At 27.9% G+C, this 21806-nt stretch overlaps 1 protein-coding gene across 9 annotated transcripts in view; it reads left to right on the forward strand.

Moving 5' to 3' along the window:
- LOC135131627 (uncharacterized) overlaps positions 1 to 20898 on the forward strand; it is a 326128-nt gene extending 305230 nt beyond the window's left edge. For all 9 annotated transcript variants that reach the window (XM_064059445.1, XM_064059443.1, XM_064059440.1 and 6 more), the window contains 3 exons: positions 18207 to 18340; positions 18949 to 19165; positions 19220 to 20898. In XM_064059445.1, coding sequence (XP_063915515.1) covers positions 18207 to 18340; positions 18949 to 19165; positions 19220 to 19362 — 494 coding nt within the window. In that variant the 3' untranslated portion in view covers positions 19363 to 20898. The remainder of the gene's footprint in view (positions 1 to 18206; positions 18341 to 18948; positions 19166 to 19219) is intronic.
- The last annotated feature ends 908 nt before the right edge of the window (positions 20899 to 21806 follow it).

The raw sequence follows: 21806 nt of genomic DNA on the forward strand, positions 1-21806 counted from the left end.
GACATCGAGAAATCGAAAAATCAAAAGACAAAAAAAATCGATGAGTCGAAAAATCGAGAAGTCGAAAAATCAAAAAATTGAGAAACCGAAATAGGACAAAATCGAAAAATCGAAAACTTAAATATGGAAAAATTGATAAAGCCAGAGATTGAATAATCAAAACATGGAAACATCCGAATCTCAATGAATTGAGATCTCAAAAAATTTAAACATTCGTAAATTTAAAAAATTAAAATATAGAAATGGAAACTCGAGAAACTGAAAAATCTAGAAATTTAAAAATTAAAATATGAAAAAGTTGAAAAATTGAGAAATTGAAATAAAAAACAAAATACTGAAAATCCAAAAATAAAAAGTCGAAAAATGAAAGAATCGAAGTATTGAAAAATATCAAACCTGAAAGAAATATCCAAAAATTGAGAAATCGACAAACCGTCGAAAAATCTAAGAATTGAAGAACTGAAAAATCGAAACTTTGAGAAGTGGGAAAATCAAAAATACTTAGATTAATTGAGAAATCAGAAAACTGAAAATTTAACGCAAAAATTTGAAACATTCAAAAATTTAAATACTGAAGAACTGAAAAGTCAAAAAATCGAGAAATCGAAAAAACTAAAATTTAAAACAATGAATAATTAAAATATCGCAAAATTGAAGAATCGAGAAATCCAATTCAATTTGAAAAATTGAAAAATCGGGGCATTGAAAGATTAGAAAGTCCAGAAATAGAAGAGCTCAAAAGAAAAAAATCGAAAAACCGAGAAATCCAAAAATCGAAACAACGAAAAATTCAAAAACTGAGACTTCGAGAAATCGAAAAATCGGAGGATCGAGAAATTGAGGAGTCGGAAGCCGAAAAGGAAAGTTAAAAATTGAAAAATTGAGAAATTGAACAATCAAAACAACGAAACATCTGAATTCGATAAATTGAGAAATTAAAAAATTGAATAATCGAAAAATTTTAAAAAAGAAAAACTGGAAAATCAAAAATTAAAATTCAAAAAATCGAAAAATTGAAATATAGAAGAACTGAAAACTCGAGATATCGAAAAACCTAGAATTTTAAAAAATGAAATATTAAAACATCGAAAATTTTAAAAATTGAGAAATCGAAGCATTAAACAGTCCCAGAATTGAAAAATCTAAAGTTTACAATAAATTGAAAATCCAAAAAGGAAAAAAACGAGAAATCAAAAAAAATCCGTCAATTCAAAAATCGAAAAGTCGAAAAATTGAAATATTGAAAAATCTCATAACTGAAAGAAATATTCAAAAAATTGAGAAATTAAAAAATTGGAGAATTGAGAAATCGAAAATCTAAAAAAGCAAAATTGAAAAATCGTAATCTTAAAAAATCGAAAAATTGAAGAATTGAAGATGTGAAAAATCGAAACTTTAGGAAATCCAGAAATGGACAAATAAAAAAAATACTAAAAATTTGAAAAATTGAAAAATCGAAATATTTAAAAACCGTAAAATTGAAGAGTACTAAAATTGAGAATCTAAATTTTACTTAAAATCTTGTTTTACTTTAATCTTGTAAAACTAAACAATTATACCAGTTTAAAAACCCTTGGAAAGTTTCTATCAGTCTTCAGATATAGTCAAATAAAAATAGGCGTCAAATTCATTTAAATTCAATTCTTTCGTATCACGTTACAACGCGTTGCTTCATATTTTTTATGTCAAGTATATTTTCATATTTTCATATTTTGTACATATATGTTTATACACGTTACTGTTTACGGAACAATGTTAATTATGGATAACTCCTCGTATAAGAGCAGAGTGAAGGGTGTTTGCCTTTGCTAATGTTTGATGGCGCCATCTGATTTAGAGTAAAATAAACCTAATACGTTGGCTCACTGTAGTGAAAATGCGCGTTGACGAAAAATTTGTCCCACGCCCCCTGGATTCCTTGTCCTAAAGCTCACTATTTAGGCGAAGTAAAATTTGTATTAGGTTGTCCAACTATAATATACTTAAACAATGATAAAACCGAATTAAAACTGGGGAACTATAATATTTTTACTCCACTCAGGATCCTGAATTCAATACACATGATTACTAAAAATTCATTGTAATATTATTGTTAATATATATTTTGCTTTGTTAATTAATAAAACTAATAAACATATTTATAATAATAATAAAAAATATATAAAATACAGCTTTTGTTTAACACGTATAAGTAGCTAAGTGTATCTACTACTTATCCCAGAAAGGCCTACGCCCAGTAACTTCTCCCTTCATTCTTTACTCGAAAAAAGTGCTCGTATATGTTTTTATTTGCAGAGAGATAATTTTCAAAATGTATTTATAATAAAAATATGCAAGTCTTGGTGATGAAAAATGTACTCCTAATAAATTATTAAAGTACATAAAAAATAGAAACAATTTTTATTTATTTAAAAAAAATCTCTCGCAAAGGCAGGTTCCTCTTTCTTCTTGAAACAACTATTTCGGGCAATAATACGCCAAAGTAAAGTTTATCTGCCATCTTTTTATATATTTTTCTTCGTCTTTATAAATTTCTTCTATATTTATTCCTTTGGGTGTCCATACAACAAAATAAACTTGTGAAATACCCGTAACAAGCATTTGTTCCTGGACTTGAAAGTAGTAATCATGATTTTTTTTTTAGTTTCAATTCTCTGTCTGTCAAAGTACAAAATTTGATTATTTTTTTTCTAACCGCTTCTTCGGGAGACAAATCTTGCGATTTTGAAGGGCATTTAATTTCGACTAATGCACTCCTATCATCTAGAACCCTGTCTGGACTAGCAGCCAAGTAAGGAAATTGTTTTGAAATAAACAAGCCACACCGTTCAGTTTTTATATTTTTATTTATTTCAAAACACTTGACAGCTTTTTCCTCACTTTGTTGTCCATAGTATGTATGACTGTTACCTCTAAATGTACTGTACAACAAGGACTCCACAGTTTTAGCTATTTCTGTAGTCGGTCTAAGTTTGTAAATACGTCCAAAATTTGAAGCCGTAACCCTAATTTCTCTTTCTTTTGCCCAAATGTGCCTGTTGCCTAGTGTCTATTTCAATTTGGTCTAAATTCAAAGGTAATTTTCTCAAAAAAACCTCTTTGGCTGTCACAAATGTTTCTACATCCATGACAGGATTTTCTAAAAAATATTTAAACCATAATCGCAGTCGGGACCAGCATACGTAAATTTTTTTACGACAGATTTTTCAATTTTTTGATTTTTCGACTTTTCTATTTCTCCATTTTTCAACTTTTAGATTTTTCGATTGTTCGACATTTTGATTTGCCCATTTGTCGATTTTTCGATTTTTGAATTTTCAATTATTCAACTTTTTGATTTTCCATTTTCTTCGATTTTCTAGATTTTTCATTTTAATTTTTTCGAGATTTTTCCAATTTTTAGATTTGTATTTGTTTTTTCAATTGTAGATTTTTACGTTTTTCGATTTTTTCAATATTTCTGTTTTTGGCATTTCTAAATTTTCGATTTTTTGATTAACAGATTTTTCAATTTGTTTATTTTTCGAGTTTTCTATTTCTCCATTTTTCAACTTTTAGATTTTTCGATTGTTCGACATTTTGATTTGCCCATTTGTCGATTTTTCAATTTTTAAATTTTCAATTGTTCAACTTTTTGATTTTCCATTTTCTTCGATTTTCTAGATTTCTGATTTTAATTTTTTCCAGATTTTTCCAATTTTTAGATTTGTATTTTTTTGCAATTGTAGATTTTAACATTTTTCCAGTTTTTGGCATTTCTAAATTTTCGATTTTTTGAGTAACAGATTTTTCAAGTTTTGATTTTTCGACTTTTCTATTTCTCCATTTTTCAACATTTAGATTCTTCGATTGTTCGTCATTTTGATTTGCCCATTTGTCGATTTTTCGATTTTTAAATTTTCAGTTCTTTAACTTTTTGATTTTCGATTTTCTTCGATTTTCTAGATTTCTGATTTAAAATTTTTCCAGGTTTTTCGACTTTTCGATTTTTCTATCTTTCAATTTATCGACGTCTCAGAGTTCCGGTGTTTTAGTTTTGAGATTTTTCTGTTTTTCGATTCTTCAATGCTTCTTCGATTTTTCAGTTTTTCATTTTTTCAATTTTTCGTTCCTGTTTTTTATTTTCTTTATTTTTTCAATTGTTCAGTTTTCCAATGTTCTGATTTTATAATTTTTCTTTTGTCAATGTGAGATTTTTCAACTATTGCGTATTCATTTTTTAGATTTTGAATTTTTATTTTTTCAATTTTAGATTTTTCAGTTTTCCGTTTCTCCAATTTTTCATTTTTTCAAATTTTCAAGTTACAATGTTTCAATCTTTTTTAATTTTCCAATTTTAATTTTTTCAATTTTTCATTTCTTTAAATTTTAGACTGCAATTTTTATTTTTTTTAATTTTACGTTATCCAACTCTGAGTTTTCGTTTTAAAATTTTTCAGGTTTTCGACTTTCTTCTGCCCAAATGTGCCTGTTGCCTAGTGTCTATTTCAATTTGGTCTAAATTCAAAGATAATTTTCTCAAAAAAACCTCTTTGGCTGTCACAAATGTTTCTACATCCATGACAGGATTTTCTAAAAAATATTTAAACCATAATCGCAGTCGGGACCAGCATACGTAAATTTTTTTACGACATATTTTTTTTACGAATACTTTGTCCAAGACGAGCTTGTTTTATAGACGAACAATATTTTTTGTTATTAAACCAGGACCGTTTTAATCACAATATATTTACTTATCCCCTCTAAAAAATTGATGACGTCACCTCAAAATTTTGGTGAATAAATCTTATCTAAATTGTATAAAATATGATGAATCTCTTCTTGTGATTAATCATTCCATTCATATTTTTTGAATTCGGATATACAGGATGACTCAAAAAATTTAATGAATGCGCAAATTTATTTTATTGATTTAATCAGGAAATACAAAACCGAATGCTTTGAAATCTAATGTGAAAAAAAAACATAATAGGCATGCAGTCGTCATGTTTCCGATAGTGAGGGGAGTACTGTCTAAACTCTTTAGACCAATTTTTTTGATTTTCCCATTTCTCCATGTCTCAATTTTTCAATGTTTCAGTTTTGGATTTTTTCACTGTTTCAATTTTTTATTTTCCTTCCATTTTTAAGTTTTTCAATATTTCAGCTTTGGAATTTTGCAATATTTCGATTCTTCAATTTTTCAAATTTTTGATATTGTGTTTTCTCGGTTTTTAAATTTTTCGATATTTTAATTTTTCAGTTTTTAAAGTTTTAGGTTTTTAGATTTCTCACTATCTCGACTTTTCGATTTTTCAATTTGTCGAGTTTTTAAATTTTAGATTTTTTGTTTTCTTTGATGTTTTGAGTTCTCGATCATTCGATTTTCTGAGTTTTCAAGCTTAGATTTTTCTTGTTGTTCAATTAATTCTTGGATTTTGAAAATTCTTGTTTTTTAAATTTTCCTATTTATCAACTTACTGGGATTTCAATGTTTTGATTTTTTGATTGTTCAATTTCTCGATTTTTTGAATTTTTAGTTTTTGATACGATTTTTTTTTTTCAAAAATTTTCAGTTTTTCAATTTATTAAGTTTACGGTACTTCAGTTTTGCTTGATTTCGATTTCTCAATTTTTCGACATATTACTGTTGGGATTTTTCAATTTATCGATTCTTCGATTTCTCAATTCTTCATATTTTCGGTTTCTCGAATTTCTTCATTTTTCGATTTCTCAATTTTCCGATGTTTCAGTGTTACGATTTTTATTTTTTTTTATTTTTCAGTTTTCAATTTTTGACGTTTCTAAATTTTTCGATTTCTCAATTTTTCGATTAACTGATTTTTTTATTTTGCCATTTCTCTATTTCTAGATTTTTCAATTCTTTCTTCAATTGTGATTTTTCAGTTTTTCCATTTCTGAATTTTTCAATGTTTCAGTTTTGGATTTTTTCACTTTTCCGATTCTTCAATTTTCTTTCCATTTTTCAGTTTTTCAAGATTTCAGTTTTGAATTTTTTCACTTTTTCGATTTTTCAATTTTCCTTCCATTTTTCAGTTTTGCATTATTATGTTTCGGTTCTTCAATTTTTCCATTTTTTGATGTTTCGATTTCTCGGTTTTTCAATTTTTCGATAGGTATTTTAATTTTTCAATTTTTAAGTTCTAGATTTTCCGTTAATTTTTTGTTTTCCTTGATGTTTTGATTTTTGGATTTTTCGATTGCTCAATTTTTCGACTTTGTAGGTTCTCAGTTTTTGGATATTTCAGTTTTGGGATTTTTCAATATTCCGATTCTTCGATTTTTCGATTTTTGGCTTCTGGAGTTTTCGATGTGTCGATTTTTTTACTTTTTCGGTTGCTTAATGTTTCGATTTTTCGACTTCCGGGTTTTATATTTTCTGTTTTTCAATTGTCGTTTTTCCAATTTTTCGATTTTTAAATTTTAAATTTTTCGACTTCCCGATTTTTCATTTCAGTTCTTCGATGTTTCAGTTTTTCAAGTTTTCAAATTTTTCAAATGTTTTGATTTCTTAATCTATCGATTTTTCGACCTCCCGGTTTTAGGTTTTCTGTTTTTCAATTGTCGTTTTTTCAAATTTTCGGTTTTTCAATTTTTCAAATTTGACATTTATAAACTGTCAATTTTTAGATTTTTCAATTAATCGATGTTTTGATTTTCCCATTTCTTGACTTTCGAGGGTTTCGATATTCTTGTTCTTCAATTCTTTAATTTTTCGAATTTTCAGATTTGTGATTTTTCAATTTTTCAATTTTTTGAAGGTTTCGAGTTTTCGACTTTACTTTTTTGATTTTTCGATTGCTCAATTTTTCGATTCTTTAGATTCTCAGTTTTTGGATGTTTCAGTTTTGGGATTTTTCAATATTTCGATTTTTCGACTTCCTGGTTTTAGATTTTCAGTTTTCAATTGTCGTTTTAAATTTTTCGATTTTTCAATGTTTTGATTTCCCGATTTAGTTTCCCATTTTTAGTTTTTCTTTCATTTTTCAGTTTCACGTTTTCAAATTACACCAAAATTGAAAAATCGAAAACCTAATAATTGAAAAATTGAAACATTTTAAATGAAAAAAATCGGTAAACCGAAAAATTGAAAAATCTATAAATCGAGAAATTGAACAATCTAAAAATTAAACAATTTAAAAATCGAAGAATTGGAAAACCAAAAAATCTAAACTGAGAACTTGAAAAATCGAATAATCGAGAAATCAAAACATCAAGGAAAACAAAAAAATTAACGGAAAATGTAGAACTTAAAAATTGAAAAATTAAAATACCTATCGAAAAATTGAAAAACCGAGAAATCGAAACATCAAAAAATGGAAAAATTGAAGAACCGAAACATTGCAAAATCCCAGAACTGAAATACTGAAAAACTGAAAAATGGAAGGAAAATTGAAAAACCGAAAAAGTGGAAAAATTCAAAACTGAAATCTTGAAAAACTGAAAAATGGAAAGAAAATTGAAGAATCGGAAAAGTGAAAAAATCCAAAACTGAAACATTGAAAAATTCAGAAATCGAAAAATTGAAAAATCACAATGAAGAAAGAATTGAAAAATCAAGAAATAGAGAAATGGGAAAATCAAAAAATCAGTTAATCGAAAAATTGAAAAATCGAAAAATTTAGAACCGTCAAATATTGAAAACTGAAAAATAAAACAAATTAAAAGCAGTAAAACTGAAACATCGAAAAATTGAGAAATCGAAAAATGAAGAAATTCGAGAAACCGAAAATATGAAGAATCGAGAAATCCAAGCATCAAAAAATAGTAAAATCGAAAAATGTAAAATTTAAAAAATCCAAAAATTGAGAAATAAAAGAAAAGAAAAATGAAAAATTTAAAAACTCGAAAAATCGAAAAATTAAAATATCGAAAAATTGAAGAATTGGGAAATCGAAACACTAAAAACCTCAAAAAAACAAAAATCTAAAATTCAAAAATCAAAAAATTAAGAAATCAAATTAGACCAAAATTGAAAAATCGAAAAGTTAATAATTGAAAAATTGAAACATTATTAATGACAAAAAATCGGTAAAAAACATCAAAAAATGGAAAAATTGAAGAACCGAAACATTGCAAAATCCTAGGACTGAAATACTGAAAAACTGAAAAATGGAAGGAAAATTGAAAAATTGAAAAAGTGAAAAAATTCAAAACTGAAACCTTGAAAAACTGAAAAATGGAAAGAAAATTGAAGAATCGGAAAAGTGAAAAAATCCCAAACCGAAACATTGCAAAATTCAGAAATCGCAAAATTGAAAAATCACAATTGAAGAAAGAATTGAAAAATCAAGAAATAGAGAAATGGGAAAATCAAAAAATCAGTTAATCGAAAAACTGAGAAATCGAAAAATTTAGAAACGTCAAAAATTGAAAACTGAAGAATAAAAAAAATTTAAAAATCGTAAAACTGAAACATCGGAAAATTGAGAAATCGAAAAATGAAGAAATTCAAGAAACCGAAAATATGAAGAATCGAGAAATCCAAGCATCAAAAAATAGTAAAATCGAAAAATGTAAAATTTAAAAAATCCAAAAATTGAGAAATAAAAGAAAAGAAAAATCAAAAATTTAAAAATTCGAAAAATCGAAAAATTAAAATATCGAAAAATTGAAGAATTGGGAAGTCGAAACACTAAAAAAATCAAAAAAACAAAAATCTAAAATTCAAAAATCAAAAAATTAAGAAATCAAATTAGACCAAAATTGAAAAATCGAAAAGTTAATAATTGAAAAATTGAAACATTATAAATGAAAAAAAATCGGTAAACCGAAAAATTGAAAAATCTAAAAATCGAGAAATTGAACGATCTAAAAATTAAAAATCGAAGAATTGGAAAACCAAAAAATCTAAACCGAGAACTTGAAAAATCGGATAATCCACAAATCAAAACATCAAGGAAAACAAAAAAATTAACGGAAAATCTAGAACTTAAAAAATCGAAAAATCAAAACACCCAAAAATCGAAACATTAAAAAACCAAAATACTAAAATATCTGAAAATTGAAAATCCAAAAATTGAAAGGTTCTCAATATTCCAATCCTGAAAAAATGAGTATTGAAAACTTGAAAAATTGAGAAATCCAAGCATCAAAAAATAGTAAAATCGAAAAATGTAAAATTTAAAAAATCCAAAAATTGAGAAATAAAAGAAAAGAAAAATCAAAAATTTTAAAACTCGAAAAATCGAAAAATTGAAGAATTGGGAAATCGAAACACTAAAAAAATCAAAAAAACAAAAATCTAAAATTCAAAAATCAAAAAATTAAGAAATCAAATTAGACCAAAATTGAAAAATCGAAAAGTTAATAATTGAAAAATTGAAACATTATAAATGAAAAAAAAATCGGTAAACCGAAAAATTGAAAAATCTAAAAATCGAGAAATTGAACGATCTAAAAATTAAAAATCGAAGAATTGGAAAACCGAAAAATCTAAACCGAGAACTTGAAAAATCGAATAATCGACAAATCAAAACATCAAGGAAAACAAAAAAATTAACGGAAAATCTAGAACTTAAAAAATCGAAAAATCAAAACACCCAAAAATCGAAACATTAAAAAACCAAAATACTAAAATATCTGAAAATTGAAAATCCAGAAATTGAAAAGTTCTCAATATTCCAATCCTGAAAAAATGAGTATTGAAAACTTGAAAAATTGAGAAATCCAAGCATCAAAAAATAGTAAAATCGAAAAATGTAAAATTTAAAAAATCCAAAAATTGAGAAATAAAAGAAAAGAAAAATCAAAAATTTAAAAACTCGAAAAATCGAAAAATTGAAGAATTGGGAAATCGAAACACTGAAAAAATCAAAAAAACAAAAATCTAAAATTCAAAAATCAAAAAATTAAGAAATCAAATTAGACCAAAATTGAAAAATCGAAAAGTTAATAATTGAAAAATTCAAACATTATAAATGAAAAAAAATCGGTAAACCAAAAAATTGAAAAATCTAAAAATCGAGATTTTGAACGATCTAAAAATTAAAAATCCAAGAATTGGAAAACCAAAAAACCTAAACCGAGAACTTGAAAAATCGAATAATCGACAAATCAAAACATCAAGGAAAACAAAAAAATTAACGGAAAATCTAGAACTTAAAAAATCGAAAAATCAAAACACCCAAAAATTGAAACATTAAAAACCCAAAATACTAAAATATCTGAAAATTGAAAATCCAGAAATTGAAAAGTTCTCAATATTCCAATCCTGAAAAAATGAGTATTGAAAACTTGAAAAATTGAGAAATCCAAGCATCAAAAAATAGTAAAATCGAAAAATGTAAAATTTAAAAAATCCAAAAATTGAGAAATAAAAGAAAAGAAAAATCAAAAATTTTAAATCTCGAAAAATCGAAAAATTGAAGAATTGGGAAATCGAAACACTAAAAAAATCAAAAAAACAAAAATCTAAAATTCAAAAATCAAAAAATTAAGAAATCAAATTAGACCAAAACTGAAAAATCGAAAAGTTAATAATTGAGAAATTGAAACATTATAAAGGAAAAAAAATCGGTAAACCAAAAAATTGAAAAATCTAAAAATCGAGAAATTGAACGATCTAAAAATTAAAAATCGAAGAATTGGAAAACCAAAAAATCTAAACCGAGAACTTGAAAAATCGAATAATCGACAAATCAAAACATCCAGGAAAACAAAAAAATTAATGGAAAATCTAGAACTTAAAAATTGAAAAATTAAAATATCTATCGAAAAATTGAAAAACTGAGAAATCGAAACATCAAAAAATGGAAAAATTGAAGAACCGAAACATTGCAAAATCCCAGAACTGAAATACTGAAAAACTGAAAAATGGAAGGAAAATTGAAAAATCGAAAAAGTGAAAAATGGAAAGAAAATTGAAGAATCGGAAAAGTGAAAAAATCCAAAACTGAAACATTGAAAAATTCAGAAATCGAAAAATTGAAAAATCACATTTGAAGAAAGAATTGAAAAATCAAGAAATAGAGAAATGGGAAAATCAAAAAATCAGTTAATCGAAAAATTCAGAAATCGAAAAATCTAGAAACGTCAAAAATTGAAAACTGAAAAATAAAAAAAAATAAAAATCGTAAAACTGAAACATCGGAAAATTGAGAAATCGAAAAATGAATACATTCGAGAAACCGAAAATATGAAGAATCGAGAAATCCAAGAATCGATAAATTCAAAAATCCCATCAATAATATGTCGAAAAATTGAGAAATCGAAATCGAGCAAAACTGAAGTATCGTAAAGTTAATAAATTGAAAAACTGAAAATTTTTGAAAAAAAATCGTATCAAAAATTGAACAATCAAAAAATCAAAACATTGAAATCCCAGTAAGCTGATAAATAGGAAAATTTAAAAAACAAAAATTTTAAAAATCCAAGAATTGAACAACAAAAAAAATCTAAACCTGAAAAAAATTTAAAAATTCGACAAATTGAAAAATCATGTAACTGAAAAATCGAAAAGTGAGAAATCTAAAAACCTAAAACTTTAAAAACTGAAAAATTAAAATATCGAAAAATTGAAAAACCGAGAAAACACAATATCAAAGATTTGAAAAATTGAAGAAACGAAATATTGCAAAATTACAAAGCTGAAATATTGAAAAACCTAAAAATGGAAGAAAAATTAATTAATATATTATATAATAATTTATTAGGAGTACATTTTTCATCACCAAGACTTGCATATTTTTATTATAAATATATTTTGAAAATGATCTCTCGGCAAATGAAAACATATACGAGCACTTTTTTCGAGTAAAGAATGAAGGGAGAAGTTACTGGGCGTAGGGCTTTTTTAAAACACCTCCTTTCTGGGATAAGTACACTTGGCTACTTATACGTGTTAAACAAAAGCTGTATTTTATATATTTTTTATTATTATTATAAATATGTTTATTAATTTTATTAATTAACAAAGCAAAATATATATTAACAATAATATTACAATAAATTTTTAGTAATCATGTGTATTGAATTCAGGATCCTGAGTGGAGTAAAAATATTATAGTTCCCCAGTTTTAATTCGGTTTTATGATAGTACCTCATTGCGTAAAAGTTAATTTCCTTAACAATAGATTACTACGGCCGGTCCTGGCGGCTTGTTATAAAACTGAGTTCCTTGCCATAAATTAGAAAAATCAGTCGAGAACTCTAACAATCAGTTGATGGTAGAGCAGGCGATAAGGGTTTTACCTGGAAAGTCGCTTCCGTAAATTTTAGTGGCGCTCCTATCGGCAAAGTACTGAACTAACGGCTCAAATTCTGTCGAATTGATACCCATTTTTTTTAATAATTGTTAGTTTTTATTAAAAACTCTGCTAACCAATAGATCATTAATTTTCCTCTGATATTCCTGTTAAATTTATTCGACGTATTTTGCATTAATTTGTGATATATTTTGATTTTAATAAACACATTATTTTTTAAACAAACTGTCCCACTAACAAAGATTTAATGACTCTGCGCCCTGTAAAAAGTGATGTTTTATCCATGTGAAAATTTTCAAGCGATTCTATGATGTTTATGACTCAAAAAACTTGAAAAGAAAACATACAATGGTGCTTTTTTACGATATTTCTCAGCCATATTTTTTTAATTGATTGAATTGGTCTCTGCGCTCTAGAATATGAAAAAAGCTGCAATTTGATGTATGATACATCTATATTAATATAATTTTTTCATACAAAAAAACAAAAAAATATTATACCTCGTCTAGCGAGTCCCCTTAATGTTTATTGGAGAGATTATTCCGACGGTTCGTAATCCCACCGACTGCGCCTATTTTGCAGCCGTTTAACTACGCACTCTAGTTTACTTTATAGCGAAAAAGCAACATGCACTCGATTCGTGATGCTTCGACCGAAATCCCCGGCTGCGCCTCGACGCGAACGGCCGTCCATAAAACGAGCAAAATCTATAATGCACATCATCTCTAGACGTATCGTTCGCGTTTATTCTTACGGCAACTCCACATAAATTCTTTTAAGATAGAAGTTTTATAGGATCGGTGCTACAACACGGTAAAATGTTGGATGCGTCATTTTCCATAACGACCGCTTTCCATAAGCACCGATGTGATTTTATTACTAGTGCTGTGCGCGTTCAGATAAGGATCAACCTGTAGACCTCGATCAACGCTAAAATGTCTCCATTTGCGAGTGTTAAATGCCAGCCTCTGCCCTGAATATTAGTGTATTAAGCAGAAAAGCAATTAAACTTTGTTCATCTAACTTTGTTCTCGTCGATTTTTTCCTTTTAAGAATATAAATACGTTTCAATTTTAGGGCCGGGTTGGGTGAGGACGGTTCTTTGAGGGTTTAAATTGTTTTTTTGCTTTGGTGTTTCTCAATCGATGGTTTTCCGGATTCTGCACTCTATGAATTGATTTTTTTTTGTTATATATTTATATAACTTTTTTTCGTAATCAATTTTTTATTTCGTGGGCGTAAGCGCTATAATTTCAATTAGACACATAATCTCCGAAACTACTAAGCTGATTGTTGTCAACTTTTGTATGTATATTAAGAGTATTATGTAAATGGTAAAACACTAACCAGCATTTAAAAGTTAAAAAAACGAAAAATTGCAAATCGAAGAACTGAGGAAATGAAAAATTGAAATGTTGAAAAACTAAAAATTAAAGAATCGAAAAATTGGAAAACCCAAAAAATGTGAAATAGAAAAATTGTGGAATCGTCAAAATTGTAAAATCCAAAAACTGTAACATTGAAAGATCAAGAATTTGAAAAATTAAAAATCGAATAATCGAAAAAGTGTTTTTTTTAATTATATTTTTTAGATACATGTTTAAAATGAAAACTAGAAAAATTTCAAGTCAAAAATTGAAGAAAGGAAAAATTGAAAAACTGGAAACTGAAAAATCTAAATGTTGAAAATGAAAATCGAAAAATTGAAAACCGAAAAATTGTAAATCGAAAAATTGTAAAATTTCACATTGAAAAAACGCAAAAATTATAAATTCAAAACATTGAAAAATCGAAAAATTGACAAAATAAAGAATATTAGAAATCGAGAAACTGAAAACTCGCGAAATTTTACAGTTTTTCCAATTTTTTTTTAGTTTCGAATTCTCGATCTTCTGATTTTTCGACTTTCATTTTTTCAATTTTTTGTTTTTTTCTGCTTTGAGTGCCGCATTTTAAATTTTTTGATTCTTCAACTTCTCTCTATATATTTTAATTTCTCGATATTTCAGTTTTCCGATTTTTCTGTTTTTCACTTTTTTGAATGTTTAGATTTTTGACTTTGGTTTTTTCGATTTCTGGATTTCTCTATTTTTCTGTTTTTGTGACTTTTGCAATATCCGATTTTCGATCTCAAATTTTTCTATTTCTCTATTTCTCAATTTTCCGACATTTCGGTTTTACATTTTTCAATTTTTGTCGCTTTTAAAATTGCCATTTTTCGATATCTCGATTAATGGACTTTTCAACTTACGATTGTTCGATTTTTTGATATTCCACTTCCGGATTTTTCAATTCTTCATTCTTTTAATTTTTCTATTTTTAAAATTTTCGATTTTTCAGGTTTCTAATTTTTCAATTTTTTATTTCTTAATTTTTCGATGTTTCAGTCGTGACATTCTTAAATTTTTCGACTTTCTGATTTATCGATTTCTCGTTTGTTCAATTTTTCGATTTTTTGAAGTTTCGATTTATTTTTCAATTTTTCAAATTCCCAACATTTCAATTTCTCATGTTTCAATCCGTCGATGTTTCTGTTCTTCCATTTTTCCAATTTTTAAATTGTCGACTTTCGATTTTTCGATTTTTTGATGTTTCAATTTCTGGATTTTTCAATTTTTTGATTTCTCGATTTATCAAGAATTCGCTGTTTCAATTTTCAATTTTTAGGTTTTTGAGTTTTCCTATTTTTTAATGTTTCGATTTTCAATTTTTCGATTAGTCGAGATCTCTTTTTTTTATTTTTTAGTTTTTGTTTCGGTTTTTTTTTAATTACTTTTTTCAATGGAAAATTTTCCAATTTTTGGATTTGTAGTTTTTCGGTTTTTCAACTTCTGAATTTTTTTTATTTTTCGTTTCTTAAATTTTTGAATTGGAATTTTCGTAGTTTTCGTTTTAAATACGTAATAGTAATAATAATAATTTAAAAAATCACGTAATCAATTTTACGACTGTAGATTTTTTCTGTTTTTTAATCTTCTGATTTTCAAATTTTTTATTTTTCGGATTTCAATTTTTTTAAATTTTCATTTCTTCAAATTTTAGATTTGCAATTTTTCAATTTTTAATTTTAATCAAAATTTGACGTTGTGCAACTGTGAGTTTTCATTTCAAAATTTTTCAGTTTTTCTATTTTCCGATTTTTAAATGTTTCACTTTTTAGATTTAGCAATTTTTCGATTTGCAGTTTCACGAGTTTTTAATTTATAATTTCTCAATTTTTCGATTTTCAGTTTTTTGTTTCGTTTTTTTTTTCATTTTTTCAATATAAAATTTTTCAGTTTTTGGATTTGTAATTTTTGGATTTTTCAACTTCTGGATTCTTTAATTTTTCGTTTCTTTAATTTTTGAAATAGAATTTTTGTAATTTTTGTTTTAAATCTGTAATAATAATAATAAATATGATTATTTAAAAAAAATCACTTTTCCAACTTCAAAATTTTAGATTTTTTCCATATTATTCAATTTTAAAACTTTATCAACTTTTCGATTTTTAATTTTTTAGTTTTTTGATTCCCCAATGTTTTCCCTTTTTTTCCGATTTTGTAACTTTCTATTTTTCTAATTTCAGTTTTTTTTTCGATTTGCATTTTCACGAGTTTTCAGTTTTTATTTTTCAGTTTTTCATAGCTTCAATTTTTCAACTTTTAGATTTTTTAATTTTTCGTTTTTTTGAATTTTAGATTTTTTGGTTTTGATTTTTCAATTTTTCGTTTCTTCAATTTTTCCAGCTTTCATTTTACATATGTAAAAATAATAATTTAAAATTTTTTTCCCTTTTTTCACTTATAGTTTATTTATTTTTTTTTATTTATTCAGTTTTTGGACTATTCATTTCTCCAAATTTTTGGATTTTCAATTTTCCTTTCGGTTTTTTATTTTCTTTATTTTTGCAACATTTCGATTTATCAGCGTTCCAATTTTATAATTTTTTTGTTTTCGGTTGAAAATTTTTCAATTTTTCGATTTGCAATTTTTTTCATTTTTTTTTTTTTTTCGAATTGCACTTTCGCGGGTTTTCAATTTTCCAACTTCTGGGTTTTTCAATTTTTAGATTTTGCAATTTTTCGTTTCAGTTTCTTATTTCTTTTATTTTTCAATGTTTCGATTTAATAATTTTTTGTTTTTCTTTAATTTAAATTTTTTCAGGATTTCATCTATTTAATTTTTTGTTTGCAACTTTTAAATTTGCAGTTTCATGAGTTTTCAATTTTTAATTTTTCAATGTCTTCAATTTTTCGTTTGGGTTTTTAATTTTTTTCATTATTTCAACGTCAAATTTTTCAGTTTTTGGATTTGTAATTTTGAAAATTTTAATTTTTTTAATTTTTCGTTTCATCAATTTTTACATTAGAAGGGTTGTAGTTTTCGTTTTAAATACGTAATAATAATTTAAAAAAAACGTTTTTTTCAATTTTACGATTTTAAATTTTTTCCGTGTTTCAATTATTGGATTTTAAAACTTAATCAACTTTTCAATTTTTAATTTTTCAATTTCTCAATTCTCCAATTTTCATTTTTTCGTAATTATCGATTTGCAATTTTTCAATCTTCCGATTTTATAATTTTTTGTTTTTCCAATTTCAATTTTTTCAATTTTTCATTTCTTCAAATTTTAGATTTGCAATTTTTTAATTTTAAGTTATGCATCTCTGAGTTTTCATTTTTCGATTTTCCAATTTTAGAACGTTTCACCTTTCAGAAAAATCGGAAAACTGGCATATTAAAAAAATTTAAAATCGGGAAATCGAAACATCGAAATTGAAAAATCGAAAAATCGGATAATTGGAAAACCAAAAAACGAGAAATCGAAAAATCGATTTTCAAAATTTTATAAAATCGAAACTGACAAATCGAAAAATTGAAAAATCCAAACACCGAAAAACTGGAATATTGATAAATCGAAAACTAAATATTCAAGAAAACGAGAAATCGAGAAATTGAATAATTTAAAATTTAAAAAACCGAAATTAAAATGGAAACACCCAGATCTCGAGAACTTGTAAATTCCAAAAATCGAAAAACTGAAATACATATTACAAAATTTACAAATCGAAAAATCAAAACATCAAAAATTGTAAAAGCGAAAAATTGAAAACCGAAAAACTGAAAAATAAAAAAAGCGATATCTCGACTAATCGAAAAATTGAAAAATTGGAAAACTCAAAATTCTAAAAATTGAAAATTGAAACTGCGAAAAATTAAAAATTAAAAACTCGTGAAACTGCATAAACGAAAAATTGAAGAGACGGAAAATTGAAAAAAAAAACAATTATGAAATCGAAACATTGAAAAATAAAGGAAATAAAGAACCGAAACGAAAAATTGCAGATTACAAATTAACAAAATCAAAAAAATAAAAAATTCAGAAATTCGAAAAATTGTTAAATCTAAAAATTGAAACGTCCAAAAGCTGGAATATCGAAACATTGATAAACTAGAGATAATAAACACCAAAACGACAAATAAAAAAATAGAAAAATTAAAAACTTAAAACTCGAGAAACACAAATCGAAAAATTGGAAAATTTAAACTTGAAAACTCAAAAAAATTACAAACTGATAAACTGAAGCAAATAAAGAAAAAGAATTGAAAAATTCAAGTCAAAAAAGTATTTTTACGCCACCCGGAATTTTATTTTATTGATGTCATTCTTCTTATTACCCTTCTTAAATAAATATTATTTTGTTCTTGTTATCACTAATTCCCTCAAGATTCTCGCCGTCACCTCGGTTGCATTTTTTCAATACGAACCTAAGCATTAAATATTGCACTAGCCGCCAGAGAGGCAATTAAACTTTCCTAATTTAACTTTGTTCTTTTCCAAGTCGAAATTCCCGAAATTCCTCTTTTTTTGAATATTAATACGTTTCAATTTCAATTCGTCCGCCTCGAACAAGAAAAATCCGCATAAACTTTTAATGAAATCCCTTTCGAGCCTCACCTCCACCTTCCTCTAATTAATTATCTATCGATCTCGCCTCTCTATCTTTCGTCTTCCAGAGCCCCAAGACAAGGACCCGACCATCACCTTCAACAAGGGCACCTACGAGATCGGCGAAGTCGTGGAGGCGAACTGCACGACCGCCGCCGCCAGGCCGCCGCCCCACATCACGTGGCTAATTAATGGCGAAAAGGTGGGTTCTCGAATGTAAATTAGATCAAAGTCGGACTTATCGCTCGCTAAAACCGCTCAAATACACCTTTTACCCGCTAGCGCATACGCTCGAACGTTATCAATTTAATTTATGCGAGCCGCGATAGTGGATAGTAATTACGTTTGAAAAAAACTATATAAATATATTTTTGTCTTTGCATCCTTCGGGCGTAAAATCGGTGCCCCAAAACCCGACTCCGAGGGAGAAGAATCGATCATCTTTAAAAAAAGAATCCTAAACATATCCCGCACTACGTCACGCCGACTCATTCTCGTGGAAGAAAAACGGCGTTAGTTGCTACGCAACCCGGAAAACGTTAAAAATAGCGGTCCTCAAACTTGAGGGAGTCCCAGCATAAATCACGTCATAACTCATTTTCGCATCGAGATAGTGCGATAGTTCTCGCGCCCACGCACTCCCGTCTAATGGCTTGTCATCTATAATAACAGCAGCTCTGCATAACCGAAATGATAAGCCATTCATCCACTCAACGCGAATTTACGGGAAAAAAATGCGCCGAGTCCCCTCTTCTCGCCCGAATTTCCGCCGAGTCCCCTCTCCTGACGTAACCGGACTTGGTGCTGCAGGTGCCCGACGCTCTGACCAAGTCCTTTTCCAACGGGATGGTCCACGGCCACGGCTACTTCGATCAAAAAGCATGTTCCATCAAACAGCTCGCGATAGAAGTGTCGGAGCTGCACGTGGGTGACGACGGGGAGCTGCGGCTCACTTGCATGTCGACGATTCCCGGTTACATCAACCCGAACGAAGTTTACGCTGATGAAAGGAAAACGTCGGTGCGAAGTGAGTTGTTTTCGTACAAACTTTTTCCTGATTGTAGTTGTTTTTTTGTTGTAGTCGAAATCGAGATGACGGAAGGTCCCGTGGAGGCCATCTCCAACAACAACAACAACGTCTCGTCGAGTTGCGACCGGCGTTTCAGTTCGTACTCCTTCGAGGTCATAAACGTGGTTTTCGTTACGTTGTTTTATTGTCTATAGGTGTTGCGATGTTACTAGATTGTTTATGTTTTGGCAACGTTGGTCAAACTGGTTTCTATTTTCTAAACTTTATAGAATGGTGCTGTAGTCTAATTTAAGCGAAATTTACACAGTTGTTCCATTTTTTTACGCCTGCATTTGTTGACGTGTAAATTTTGCGTTATTCGCTAAGATAGGGTAGTTTTTATTTGCTAGGTTAAATGTCGTATGATGGAAGCGACTTCATTTCAGTGCAGTAGAATCGTAATCGATGATCGGCCAACGAACAGTGCCACCATCTTGTCCACCAATCGAGATCCTACTGTCTATTTTAGTTTAAACTATAGTCAGTCTAAACTGGAATAGCACAATCATACAGCTTTTAGCAGGGTATAAGTCAAACAAAAACAAAAAATTGTATGGCTGTTTTCGTTCTTACTATACAATTATATAGTATGACATATTGTTATGACTTAACGTTTAGTTTATCAAAGTTTTAAGATCTGTACATATAAGTGTGAATATTGTATCTATCTGGAGAGCACTTTCATAATTTCGTCACCGAACGACGCCTAATTTCGCACGTACTTATTTCGAGGTTATGTTAGTCATCGACCGGTTTCGTGCTCTTGGAAACTTACCGATCTATTGTCAATTAACAAAACAATCATTTATTTAAGACAGGAGACGTAATTAAGCATTTTTCTCGCACGAATTTATCATACTGGGTGTTATTTTCTCATCATTTCTAGCTGTTATGAATGTTATTTGTTTAATGTGATGTCTTTCCGATGTACCGATTCATGTTCTTGTTTGAGATTTGTTCGAAACAATCAAGAAACAATCATTTTTGAAGTAGGCTGTTGGGGCCGCTCCGCACGGGCACTTCTCGGGAGGGATCAACAATCACTGCAACCAAAGTCAATCAAGAAGTCAATATCGGCGCGAACTCGTGCGCGGTGGCCCCAAGTAAAGCGCGCGGGCATTAAAAGGCGCTAAATTCAAATTCCGTTTGGTTGTATTTTGTCATATCTAGGTTAGGACTAACGCAAATTTGACGCTATATAACGATAGTCTTATACTAGGTAAATAGCTTAAATGACTGTTGCTAGAACAGTTCGCGGGCTATTATGGCCAAAAATGTCTTCCTTGAAAAAGCTATTGTCTATTATAAAGATAAGGGAGCAAAATTGTCACTTCGAGCTAGAGATCTTGTAGACTTTTTGTTTCTTGATTAGTGCAGATTTTGATTCACACAAAATGACTGATATAGAAAATAAAATCACGTATTTTTTCTAGTTGTGCACTTGGAGGTTCTTTCAGTTCGATTTCTGAGTCGCGCGCCGACGTTTGATACAGGAAATACGCCCTAAGCTCGTAGATTTGACAATAAATTGCTTTAATGAAAATAGTTTGGAGGTTTTGTTCGGATTTTTCTCAGTGTCTCGAAATCCCAACAAAATTCATGCGATAAGTTGTACATATACGTGTGAGATGTAATTGTATGATTACTAAATGTTTTACGACGACTATCTGATAATAAATTAATTATGTACTTATGGTGTTTTACTGGACAGTGTCGAAACTAACGGGAAAAAATTGGTCGAAAGAGTTTAGACAGTACTTCCTTCGCTGTCGGAAACTTGACGACTGGATGCCTATTGTGTTTTTTTTCTCATTACATTTTTGTTGTGGGAATTTAAAAAAAATTGCGATGACGTCATCAACATTTTTGCAAGGACACGTATATCAGTTGGGATAGATGTAGTGTAATACTAAGAATAAAATTATTATATTCTCAAATTTTCGGGAAAATGAATTGGGTCGTTTTGAATATTGATTTGTAATAATCAATAAAATAACGAAACAATTTACTCACGTATACGTATCAGAGGCAACTGAAAATCGTGTATGTATAAACATTCTTAATTTAAGATGACAGGCGTAACAGCATACGTGAGAGTCAAACAGAGAAACTGTAAACAAAACGACCATCGGTTTTATTGCTTCGACTTCCGCTTATTATATAAAACATTGGGTTTTATTTTAATTCTTGACCGTGAAATTCACAATTGGTTGATTATAAACATGTCTATTTCACATTCGCGGAACCAAGTGAGCGCATAAAACAAATGCAGGTCTGTAATGTTAAAGTCGATGTAAATAAGCGTGCTACCCTTATGTTTCAACCGAGTTTTTCCTTTAACAAATTTTGTGTCTACCAAATTGGGTTGGTTGGGGTGTAATACTAATAATAAGTGTTGCCTTTAATTTAATCAATAAAATAAATTGACTTCATTAATTTTTTTGAACCACCTCTTAAGAAAATCTAAAAAATATGAATGGAATGATAAATCACAAGTACAAACTCATCATATTTTTTGCATTTTAGATAGGATTTATTCAGCAAAATTTAAGGGTGACGTCATCAATTTTTTTAGGAGGGATGAACAAATACATTTTGA

The sequence above is a fragment of the Zophobas morio genome, unplaced genomic scaffold, assembly GCF_036711695.1.
Source record: "Zophobas morio isolate AGI-343-1 ecotype UQ-CSIRO unplaced genomic scaffold, CSIRO_AGI_Zmor_V1 ptg000021l, whole genome shotgun sequence".
In the NCBI taxonomy this organism is placed as follows: Eukaryota; Metazoa; Arthropoda; class Insecta; order Coleoptera; family Tenebrionidae; genus Zophobas; species Zophobas morio.